The sequence below is a fragment of the Trichechus manatus genome, unplaced genomic scaffold (genome assembly GCF_000243295.1).
Source record: "Trichechus manatus latirostris isolate Lorelei unplaced genomic scaffold, TriManLat1.0 scaffold00236, whole genome shotgun sequence".
Lineage (NCBI taxonomy): Eukaryota > Metazoa > Chordata > Mammalia > Sirenia > Trichechidae > Trichechus > Trichechus manatus.
The window spans coordinates 2,379,666-2,391,540 of NW_004444172.1; the positions used below are offsets into that span (position 1 = coordinate 2,379,666).

Sequence of the window (11,875 nt, forward strand, 5' to 3'; positions counted from 1 at the left end):
CTAGTGTGGGTGTCTGGGGAAGGCTTGGAAACTGGGGCTGCTGAAGCATGCACTATTATTTATAGACCTATCACATGGGAATGTAGCTTCAACCCTGCCCTACAGAAGCACAGCTGACAAATGATTTATTATGGTAATTGACGTCTGTACTTACTCATTCTTTATCCATTGCTGCTCGTGGCATGAGGGAACACACGCGCACGCACGCGCGCGCACACACAGAGCAGCTCAGCACCATCAGGCCTCAGAATTGTTCAGTTTGGTTCTGCATTGGGAGTGACCTGTCTCGTCACAGAATAGGTGTCTTAGTAAAGGTCCCAAGGCAGAGCACACTCAGCTGGGATTTGTGAAGAAACTTACACAACGGGAACCAACAGGGAAGTTGAGGCACCCAGGGCCTAACAAGCGGGAAGCCGTTACCACCCCTCGACCTGCAGCCATGGCAGGAGGAATGGGAGCCTGGGTGAGGTCTGGGGTCCCTGGCAGGGAAGCGGTCACAGACATGGCCACTGGCAGAACACTGCAAAGCAGGAGGCTGTGAGGGGATAAATACCCCAGCCTCTCTCCTTCCCACCCCCTTTCAGTGCCTGCCAGAGGGGACCATTAAAAACTCACTGCTATCGAGTCAATTTCCACTCATAGCAACCCTATAGGACAGAGTAGAACTACCCCATAGGGTTTTCTGGGCTGTGATCTTTACAGAAGCAGACTGCCACATCTTTCTCCCACAGAGTCTCTGGTGGATTCAGACTGCCAACCTTTCGGTTAGCAGCTGAGTGCTTAACCACTATGCCACCAGGGCTCCTTGCCAGAGGGTAATGAGGCCCGTAGAGGTCAGCCTGCAGGGTGAGAAGGCTGGAGACCCGGTGTAGGGGCAAATGGAGAGCAGTGGCACACCAGGAAATCAGCCTCACTTTCCTTCAAATCTGGGCTCAGGCAGCCCTTCCAGTGAGAAGCCTCCCAAGCCAGACAGCTCCAGGCCTGCCTGGGCCCCTCCGGAGTCTCCCTTCCCTCCCCGCTTTGTGCTGTCTCCAGGCCTGCCCCGGCCTCTCCAGGCTCTGTTGTCTCCTCTGATAGTCATGGCTTCCTCATAGTCATGGCCGTGCTGTGATTTCCTCCACAGCTGAGGTGTTTTCACAGACACCAGCTTAACGAGCTCCCTGCCCAGTGGAGCTGCAAAGAACTCTCCTTTCTGACTCCTCTCATAGGAAAGCAGGGTGGTGATGGGGGGCCTGGGGCTTCAGATTCAAGCAGCCCAAGTTCAGTGCCCAGCTGTGCTCCTTGCTGGCCAGGTAGCCTGAGGAGAGCTGCTCTGCTTCTCTGAGTCTCGGGTTTTCCAGTCTATAAAATCGGGATGGAGTTGTCTAATGATCAGTTGTTGTTAGCTGCCGTCCAGTCTACCCCTGACTCACGGCGACCGCTTGCACAACAGAACGAAATGCTGCCAGGTCCTGCGCCATCCTCATGATCGGTTGCCGATCAGACAATGTTCCATTATGATCCATGGGGTTTTCATTGGCTGATTTTTGGAAGTTGATCTCCAGGCCTTTCTTCCTAGTCCATCTTAGTCTGGAAGCTAATTGAAAGCTGTGCTGAGCCTTCACATCAGTAATTCACTTAATCCTTTCAGCAACCCTACAACTATTGCTATTATCTCCATTTTACAGATATAAAAACTGAGACTCAGAGAAGTAAAGTAATTTTCCCAAGGTACTACAAATGAATTCCAATGGCAAAGCCAGGATAAAGCCCAGGACTGTCTCATTTCAAAGCCCCCCAGTCAGAATCAACTAGATGACAATGGGTTTGGTTTGGTTTGGTTTGGTTTAAAGCCACCAGCTAGGAGTCCTGGAAGGCGCAAATGGTTAAGAGCTCAACTACTAACCAAAAGGTTGGCAATCTGAACCCACCCGGAGGCACCTTGGAAGAAAGCCCTGGCAATCTGCTTCCAAAAGGTCACAGCCTTGAAAACCCTATGGAGTGCAGTTCTACTCTGCAACACATGGGGTCACCATGAGTTGGAATCGACTTGATGGCAACTGGTTGGGTTTTTTTTTTTCATTGTACTTTAGATGAAGGTTTACAGAACAAATTAGCTTTTCATTAAACAGTTAGTACACATGTTGTTTTATGACATTTAGTTAACAACTCCATGACATGTCAACACTCTTTCTTCTTGACCTTGGGTTCCCTATTACCAGATTTCCTATCCCCTCCTGCCTTCTAGTCCTTGCCCCTGGGCTGGTGTGCCCCATTTAGTCTCATTTTGTTTTATGGGCCTGTCTAATCTTGGGTGAACCTCAGGAGTAACTTCATTACTGAGCTAAAAGGGTGTCCGGAGGCCATACTCTTGGAGTTTCTCCACTCTGTCAGACCAGTAAGTCTAGTCTTTTTTTGTGAGTTAGAATTTTGTTTTACACCTTTCTCCAGCTCTGTCCGGGACCCTCTATTGTGATCCCTGTCAGAACAGTCAGTGGTGGTAGCCGGGCACCATCTAGTTGTGCTGTACTCAGTCTGGTGGAGGCTGTGGTAGTTGTGGTCCATTAGTCCTTTGGACTAAACTTTCCCTTGTATCTTTAGTTTTCTTCATTCTCCCTTGCTCCCAAAGGGGTGAGACCAGTGAAGTATCTTAGATGGCTGCTCACAGGCTTTTAAAATGGTTGGTTTTTTGTTTTTTTTTAAGCCACCAGCTACCTTGTTGAGTGTTGTGAGACCTCTAGCCCAGTGCTTAGCAGGAGGAAGTGTTCTACAAACATCCTGTTCCACTCTTTCCCCCATTTTCCCTCCACAGGGGCTAGTTCCTGCAAATAGCACTTCTTTCCCACCTAGTCAGCTGCCAGACCTAAATGTTTTCTCTTTGGTAGAGAAACAGCTTGTTGTTACCACTGTATACAGCTCCACCGGCTGAATTGGGAGGATTTGGAGAAACCCAAGTCAGTAGGAGAACAACATTACTAAACTCAATCTTTGAGATGTAAAGAATCACAGAAATTCACTTATTCTTCCAGCACACAGTTACTCTACCCCTTACTGTGGATCTCACTCTGCCGTGCAGTCCAGTAGGGAAAATAAACACACAAATACTCACTACAGCTGGATGTGACAGGCAGGGGCGGAGGACCCAGTAAGCAAGGTAAGCACGGGCTTACTTGTGCTTACTCACTAACCTCTAGCACACAATTTCCCCTTTCGTCTTTCATGTGGTGAAAAACAAGTAAAATTGTGCACTATGGATTAGTAAGCACAAGTAAGCCCGTGCTTACCTTGCTTACCGGGTAATCCTTCCTTGTCAGGGATTGTAAATTTGAAAAGAGGTTTTGATTCTGTAGGAAGGTGCTATGGGGTTGGGAGAGAGATAGATGCCAGCTACACTGAGAAGCAGAACCTTTTATGTGGTGAAAAAATGTGAAACTGTTCACTACACATGATACGGTAAGCAAGGTAAGCACCGTGTTTACCTTGCCTACTGGATAATCTGCTCTGGTGATAGGTACTGTAGTGGAGTCCTGGCGCACCATAGATGTAGGACAGGCAGCCCGGGGAGGTTTGTTTCACAGCCTCAGGTCTGCACCGGTAGATCAGCTCTCTGGAGAAAAAAAAAAGAAAACCCTGGTTTGTGTTGTTGTCATTAGGTGCTGTTGAGTCACTTCTGACTCATAGCGACCCCATGTACAACAGAACAAAACACTGCCCAGTCTTGTGCCATCCTCACAATTCACCATTGCTATGTTTGAGCCCATTGTTGCAGCCACTGTGTTAATCCGTCTTGTTGAGGGTCTTCCTCTTTTTCACTGACCCTCTACCTTACCAAGCATGATGTCCTTCTCCAGGGACTGGTCCCTCCTGATAACATGTCCAAAGTACATGAGGCTAAGTACCCCCATCCTCACTTCTAAGGAGCATTCTGGCTGTACTTCCTCCAAAGCAGATTTGTTCATTCTTCTGGCAGTCCATGCTATATTTAATATTCTTCACCAACACTATAATTCAAAGGCATCAATTTATCTTCGGGCTTCCTTATTCATTGTCCAGCTTTCGCACGCTTATGAGGTGATTGAAAACACCATGGCTTGAGTCAGGCGCACCTTAGTCCTCAAAGTGACATCTTTGCTTTTTAACACTTTAAAAAGATCTTTTGCAGCAGATTTGCCCAATGAATACCAGTTTCCGTGGTGTAAATACTCCACCAGGGTCAATTTGAAGCTGCAAGCGTGAAGTCATTGAATGTGGAGCTGAGAAGGGAGTCAGCTCTGCCAGCCAGGACAATCAGCTCCAGCATGCCACTGCCACTTCCCTACATCTATGTGCTCCAGCCTGCAGCACTCCTTCAGCTTCGTCAGAAGCACCGTGTCCTGTCCCATGAGAGGGACATGCTGTTCCCTCAGCCTGAAAAGCTGCCCCTGCTCCTGGCCTTCTTGCCTTCTGACTCCCCATCCTTCAAGTCTCAACTTTAGTGTCACTTTCATATGGAAGACTTCCTTGACCCCGTCCCCCCAAAAAAACCTATTGTCATCAAGTCGATTCTGACTCATGGTGACACCATGTGTTATAAAGTAGAACTGCTCCATAAGGTTTTCTTGGCTGTAATCTTTACGTAAGCAGATCACCAGGCCTTTCTTCTGCAGCACCACTGGATGGGTTCGACCTGCCAACCTTTAGGTTAGTAGTCAAGTGTAAACCATTTGGCACCCAGGGACCTTCCTTGACCCTCCAGCCTAGGCTGAATGTCTTCGCTAAATGTGTTCTTAGAATATTCCTCTCTATTGCAGCCCTTATCTCTGATGGGATTGTGTGGTTGGATAATATTTCTGTCCCTCTCATGAGAGTACCCCACCCCTGTACCTACTCCACCCTATACCACGATTCACAGTGGCCATATAGGGCAAAGTGGCACTGTCCCATAGGATTTCCAAGGCTATACTATTTATGGAAGCCAACTGCCACATCTTTCCCCTGTGGAGCAGCTGGTGGGTTCAAATGACTGACCTTTCAGTTAGCAATCGAGCACTTAACCACTTGGCCACCAGGGCTCTGTCATGAAAGTAGAGGTCACCAAAGTATCAGTTGTGCTGGCACAGTGCCTGGCATATAGCAGATGTGCTCTACTTTGAATGTTGAATGAATGAGAGGCCCTCTGAGCTAGGCCCTAATGGGTGACTAGGAGTTTGCAAGGTGGAGAAAGGGGATGAGGGCATTCTGGGAGGGGGGACCAGTATGGGCAGAGGCATAGAAGTCTACGTCTAAGAAGTGCCTGCGGGAAATACAGGAAGGCGAGCAGTGGGGTGTGGCTAGAACTTGAGGTGCATGGCAGGAAGGAGGTTTCCACAGATGAGGCGAGGAAGGTGGACTGGGCCAGGTTTGGGGAGGGCTTATATTCCAGGCTAAGGCATTTAATGGGGGCGTCATTCTCACCAACCCCATTTTCCAGCCAAGAAAAACCAAAGCCGGAGAGGTAAGAATCAGAGGATTTGGGAAAAATCAGGGCACGGACTTGGTGTAGCTCAGCCCTTTGCTTTTTCAGATAAGAGGAGTAGGGGTCCCTCGTCTGACACCATGTAGTGTCTCCAGGGATTAGAACCTGTGCTTCCTGTTCTTTTCCCAGCTAACGACTCTGGGTACTGAGACCCACCTGGCAAACGTAGCACAGCCCCAAGCTGCAGACCTGAAAGAAATGAGCCAGGACCTAATAGAAATCAGGCAGCAAAAGGAAGAGTCTACAATACTGGTTAAATGTGTGGGCTCTGGTGCCTGGGATGGAATCCCAGCTTCACTCTCTGTTGGTTTTGTGGCCTTAGACAGGTTGCTTAACCTTAGCCTAGATTCCTCATCTGTAAAACCAAATGGCAGTGCTGCTTAACTCCATGGGGTTGCTGTGAGGATTAAATGATTTAATACATGGAAATCACTTAGCACAGTGCCCAGCACTTGGTAAGCACTCAGTGAATGGTGGCTGCTGTTGTTCCTAATATTACTATCTCCAGGAGGCAGAAGGGTGTTGTGGTTAGGGGCATGGGCACTGGAGGCAATTGGTCCTGATGGTACTACTTCCTAACCATGTTAGTTACTAAGCCTCAGTTTCCTTCTCTGTGAAATGAACATGATGAGACCTACCTCACGGATTGTTGTGGGGATTAAATGAGGCCAACATGGAAATCTACCAGCATCATGCCTGGCCCACAGCAAGTATTAGGCAATGTAGATATTACTATTTCTTTTTATCCTTATCTTAGGATAAGAAAGGAAAAAAAAAAAAACAATACACCAAACCAGTTGCCGTCAAGTTAACACCGACTCATGGTGACCCGCGTGTGTCAGAGTAGAACTGTGCTTCATTGGGTTTTCAATGGCTGATTTTTTGGAAGTAGATTGCCAGGCCTTTCTTCTGAGGTACGTCTGAGTGGACTCAAAAAGGGACATTTAGAACACTGATTATGCTGGGTACCATCTCATAGCGTCATCCCCACAGCTCTTTTTACTCACATTTTTCAGATGAGGTAAAAATCTCAGAGAAGTTGTTCAAGGTCAAAATCTAGTTAATGGCGGCCCTGGGAACCAAACCCATATCTCCTAGGACTTTCCTAGAGGGCTTATTGCTAGAAATACAGAATCATGAGCAAGTGCCCTCACTGTCCAATCCTGAGGGACTCCTCAGTTTTAACTCATTGTATGGCCTTCAGCAAATCACTAAGCTTCAGTTTTCTCAGCTATAAAACTATGGGATTTTTGTAACAGTCAGGATTGTTTTGTGGTTATTAGCTGCCGTGGAGTCAGCCCCCAGCGCATGGCGACCCCGTGTACAACAGAACGAAACACTGCCTGCTCCTGCACCATCCCCATGACCAGTTGCTGATCAGGTAGTTGTGATCCATAGGGTTTTCTTTGGCTGATTTTCAGTATATCACCAGTCCTTTCTTCCTAATCCATCTTGGTCTGGAAGCTTCGCTGAAACCTGTTCAGCATCATAGCAACACACACTGACAGATGGGTGGTAGCTACACTTGAAGTTCATTGGCTGAGAATTGGACCCGGGTTTCCTGCATGGAAGGGGAGAATTCTCCCACTGAACTACCAATGCCTCATACAGTCAGGATTAGCATCACTAGCTGCTGCAACTAACAACCCCCACATTTCAATGGCTTAACACAAAGGTTTATTTCTTGCTCATGGTACAGTCCACTGAGGACCAGTGGGGGTGGGGAAGGAGTTCTGCTCCTTACAGGCATTCAGAGATCTGGTCTCCTTCCACCTATTGACTCAGTCTCCCCTAGGGCCTCAGTTACTCTCAGAGCTGACCATCAGGTAAGCAAAGAGAGAGCATGAAGAAGGTCCACTGCCCTTAACCAGCGCAGCCTGGAAGTACCAACCCTCGCTTCCATTTACATTCTGTTGGCAAGAACTAGTTACAGGGCCCTATTAGATGCAAGGGGGCTGGGAACTGTGGTCTACCACGTGCCAAGACTTATCTCCTGATAACCTAGCCTTTGGAGACCACCAAGCAAGTCTCTGCCACAGGGCTGGGCCAGCTTCTAAGATCTCCACCAGCCACATTGGAAGTTTAGAAGTCTTGGGTCCTTCCCCTGTCTGTAGCCTGGGCCCTCCCTCTCCCCGAGTTCTGTTCCTCCTCCCTCCCGCCTGCCTGCCCGCCCCGCCTGGGAGGAGAACCAGTCCCTGCCAAGCCTCCTCCGAGGGTGGGTGGGTGGTGAGATAATGATCTTACCATGCTTATTGCCTCTTGGAAGGCAGGTGCTGGAGAAAAACCAAGTCCACTTTGATTTTTCTCCCTGTTCGCTTCACATTCCTTCCCTGGATAAATTTAGCCAGCCCTCACTTTGAACGCCAGTGCCCAGGATGCAGACTTTTTGTTCTCCAAGTCGATGGCAGAGCATTTTTCCTGGTGGCAGCTTTGGCCCGGGAAAGCAGACTTCAGGACTCCAGGCCCGGCCTCAGCCCTGCCCCAAACATCTGTGACCTGCCCTCCCACCCCCTCCCAGCCCCATGGGCATCAGTTGCCACCTCTCTGAGACAAGGGCCTCGAGTTCTCCAAATGTCAGAGACAGAACACCGAACATAGAAATGCTTTCAGATCTTAGGCAGTCCCTGGGTGGTGCAAACGGGTTAGAAGCCAAAACCAAAACCAGACTGTTGCTATTGAGTTGATTCGACTCATGGCGACCACATGCATTACAGGTAAAGCTGCTCCATGAAGTTTTCCTGACTGAAGTCTTTACGGAAGCAGATCGCCAGGCCTTTCTTCCACGGCCCTGCTGAGTAGGTTCGAGCACCAACCTTTAGGTGCCAAAGACTAATACAATTTAAAGCCCAGGTCCAGCACTTCCTAACTGTGAAGCTAGAGGCAAGTCCCTTTGCCACCACGGGCATTTTCAAAATAGGAGCATGGATGCTCGTGTAATGGTGAGAATTAAATGTGACAATTCTTATAAATTCCCCCACCACGGTGCTTGACACCAGCAGCCGAGGCAAGGAAGGTATGGCAGAACAAGCCTTGGACTTGGACTAATCTAGCTTTGAGTCCCAGCCAGTTGGGTCACCTGGGACAAGTGCCTTAACCCTCTTGGAGCCTCATTTGAAAAACAGCAGTCACATCCCTATCCCACAGGCCTGTTGCAAGGGTGAAATGAGATGAGGTGCCTGAATGTCCCTGGGTGGTACAAATGGTTAATGCACTGGGCTACTAGCCAAAAAGCTGGTGGTTCCAGCCCACCCAGAAGCACTGCAGAAGAAAGGCCTGGCCATCTACTCCTGAAAAATCAGCCATTGACAACCTTATGGAGCACAATTCTATTCTGACACACATGGGGTCGCCATGAATCGACTCAACAGCAACTGGTTTATAAATGCAAATGTATTCCGTGGTGATAATAATAGCCAGCATCAACAAACATTTTCCGAGTGCTTGCTGTGTTCCAGGTACCATTCTAAATACCTGACGTGTGTGGTTTCATTCACATCTCTTGGTGACCCTATGAAGCAGGACTTTTATATTATTGCCACTCACAGATTTGGAACTGAGATTCAGAGAGGTTAAGTAACTGGCCCAGGGTTGCACAGCTGGAAGTGGCAGAGCCAGGATTTGAACCCAGGTGGGTGAGGAGCCTATGGGGAGGGGAGATCCTACAGTAATGGGCCCTGAGACACCCAGACAGATAGAGCTTAAGACATTTGGAGTCCGGCAGTCGTTCAAACTTTAGTGCACATCAGAACCATTCAGGGAGATTATTTAAAAGGTGGGTTCCTGGGCGCCACCAGAGATGCTGATTCCATGGATTTAGGGTGGGGCCTGGGAATCTACCTTTTTAATAAGATCCGTGCAGGAGGTCAGCTGACCACACGGGTGCCCCATAGCAGGTGTATGACCAAGCCATCCGTAAGGGGCACTCGGTACCTGAGAATCACAGGGCTCTAGAAGGCCCTGAAGGTTCAAGCAGAAGGGACAGGAACCCACAGCGGGACCCACCTTCGCCTCTGGCCTCCAGGTTTGCCAAGTACTACAAGATGGAGAACGGCAGTGAGTACCGCACGCTCTTGAAGGCTTTCGGCATCCGCTTCGATGTGCTGGTATACGGGAACGTGAGTTCTTGGGCCGGGCAATGAGGTGCACAGGGGGGTGACACGGACCAGCTCCTGGGCCCTGAAGGGGCTCTTCTGGCGACATAATTCTGCCACTGACCAGTTTTGAGATCCTCAGCAGATCACATCTCCCGACTCCTCACCTGTACCACGAAGGTACGGGACATGCTGACCCACCAAGAACCCCTCCAACTTCACAGTCTCTCAGGCTGAGAGTTCAAGTTCAGCCCTAGGCTCCAGGCCTGCCCTGCTGCACCTCTGCCCACTCACGTTGGTCTTTGTGCACATAGGCTGGCAAATTCAACATCATCCCCACCATCATCAGCGCCGTGGCAGCCTTTACCTCCGTGGGAGTGGTGAGTTCAGGTCCTGCCAGCCTCCGACAGGAGGCCAGAGAGGGTGGGGCCCAGAGTTCAGCTCCGAAGCCCAGGCTGGCACAGGTGGGCAGGGAAGTGAGTAGGGTAAGTCCTGCTTCTGTCTAGAATGTGAAAGTCCAACCCCTTGGCAAGTGCTTCAGTCTCCACCACCTCCCTACTGGGTCAGCCCTGGCTTGAATACCTCGAATCATGGAGAGCTCATTACCTCCCAAAGCAAGCTCTCCGTTTTCAGGAGGCTCCAACTGTTACAAGGTCCTGTTTCTCACCGTGAAGGTGCAAGAAGAGGCTCCAGGGTGTCCACACTCCTGAGAAGCCTGGCTGGCAAGGCGGGGACATAGCCCTTCTCCCCAGGGACTTCTGCTTCCACGTCCCCATCCATATCATGGTCTAGGGTCACCCCAGGAGCTGAGAAGGCGGGTCATGAAGACATTCTGCAGGACACCCCAGACCCCTTGCATGCTGTCTGCCCAAGGGAAGTCCTGCCTGCTGCCCCTGCCTCCCTACCACCCTGCTCCACCCACCCCAGGCAGCCTTCAGAGCCCACCCTGCTTCTCCTCCTCCAGGGGACCGTCCTCTGTGACATCATCCTGCTCAACTTCCTCAAGGGTGCCGACCAGTACAAAGCCAAGAAGTTTGAGGAGGTGAGCATGCAGGAAGCAGAGGGGAGTGCCGAAGGGGGTGCTGTACCTGGGGACCCTCAGTGGCTCACCTGTCGGGTTCTGAAGGGGAGTTCATTGGGCCTCAGTGCATATTTGGGGTCCAGACAAGAGCTGATTTTGCCAAGACTAGGCTCTGCAGAGACACTTCGGGGCTCTGTGGGTCGCTGCTGTCAACATCCCCACTCGCTCATCATCTTCTTTCCATTTCTGGGCCAGGACAGACCTTACTGTGGATTGGCTTAGGTTTCTATGTTCCCTCAAGGCATGTGGAAAGTCTTGGGCGCACACAGCTCGCTCTAGCTCCCCCACTGTCCAGGATGTGGGCCCTTACTGCCGTATCTGGCAACGGGGTCAACAGGAGGACCTTGCCCATAGAGCATGATAATGCCAGACCTTCTGCCTACAGGTGAACGAGACAATGCTGAAGGTCGCAGCCTCGGCCAACCCAGTGTACCCCAGTGACCAGACCACAGAGGAGAAGCAGTCCACGGATTCAGGGGCCTACTCCATCGGCCACTAGCGCCTCTTCCCAGGGCCTCATGCTCACCCTCAGGCTCCAGGCCTCCCAGCAGAGAACCTCACCTGGGCAAGAGGGGGAGGGGAGAGGCTTCATTTCAACTGTTGACCCCATGAGCCCGCAGCCCAGGCCTCCCAGTGCTCTGGCAGACAGGTTATACTCCCTGCTGAGACCTCACCCTCACCCCTTACCTTGCCCCTACCTGCTTCCCAGGACTCCGGGGCAGCAGCACCTGAGTTATCTCTCTTCCACAGAGTAACTGATGAGATAATAGCAATGGTGAGTGGTCACAAGAGCATACAAGGGCCAGGCAGTTTCACACACATTGTCTCATTTAATCCTTAGAATAATCCTACCACGTAGATATTAGTCCCCCTGTTTTGAAGATAAACTAAAGCTCAGAGAAACTGAGTGATTTTCACTAGGCCATACAGCCAGGAAGTGAGAGAGCTGGGATTTGAACCCAAGTCTGTCTAACTCCATTGCCCCCACAACCCTCAAGAGAAGGATGAACTCTCAGGGGCATCTGCCTCTGCTGCTTCAGTGTCCTCCACTTCAACTACAACTAAGTCCACCCTGACCACGTCCACCCCGACCACAACTGAGTCCATCCCAACCACAAGTGAGTCCACCCCGACCACGACCAAGTCCACCACGACCGAGTCCACCCTGACCACGACTGAGTCCACCCTGACCACGACCGAGTCCTGTCTGATCACGACTGAGTCCACCCC

The 11,875-nt window shown here is 50.4% G+C and overlaps 1 protein-coding gene across 1 annotated transcript in view; it reads left to right on the forward strand.

Annotated features, from left to right (window-relative positions):
* P2RX3 (purinergic receptor P2X 3) overlaps positions 1 to 11,220 on the forward strand; it is a 37,462-nt gene extending 26,242 nt beyond the window's left edge. Inside the window, exons 9-12 of the mRNA XM_004389182.2 lie at positions 9,495 to 9,588; positions 9,879 to 9,944; positions 10,529 to 10,606; positions 11,031 to 11,220. Of these exons, the coding sequence (XP_004389239.1) occupies positions 9,495 to 9,588; positions 9,879 to 9,944; positions 10,529 to 10,606; positions 11,031 to 11,144 (352 nt within the window). The 3' untranslated portion in view covers positions 11,145 to 11,220. The remainder of the gene's footprint in view (positions 1 to 9,494; positions 9,589 to 9,878; positions 9,945 to 10,528; positions 10,607 to 11,030) is intronic.
* Positions 11,221 to 11,875: the final 655 nt, after the last annotated feature.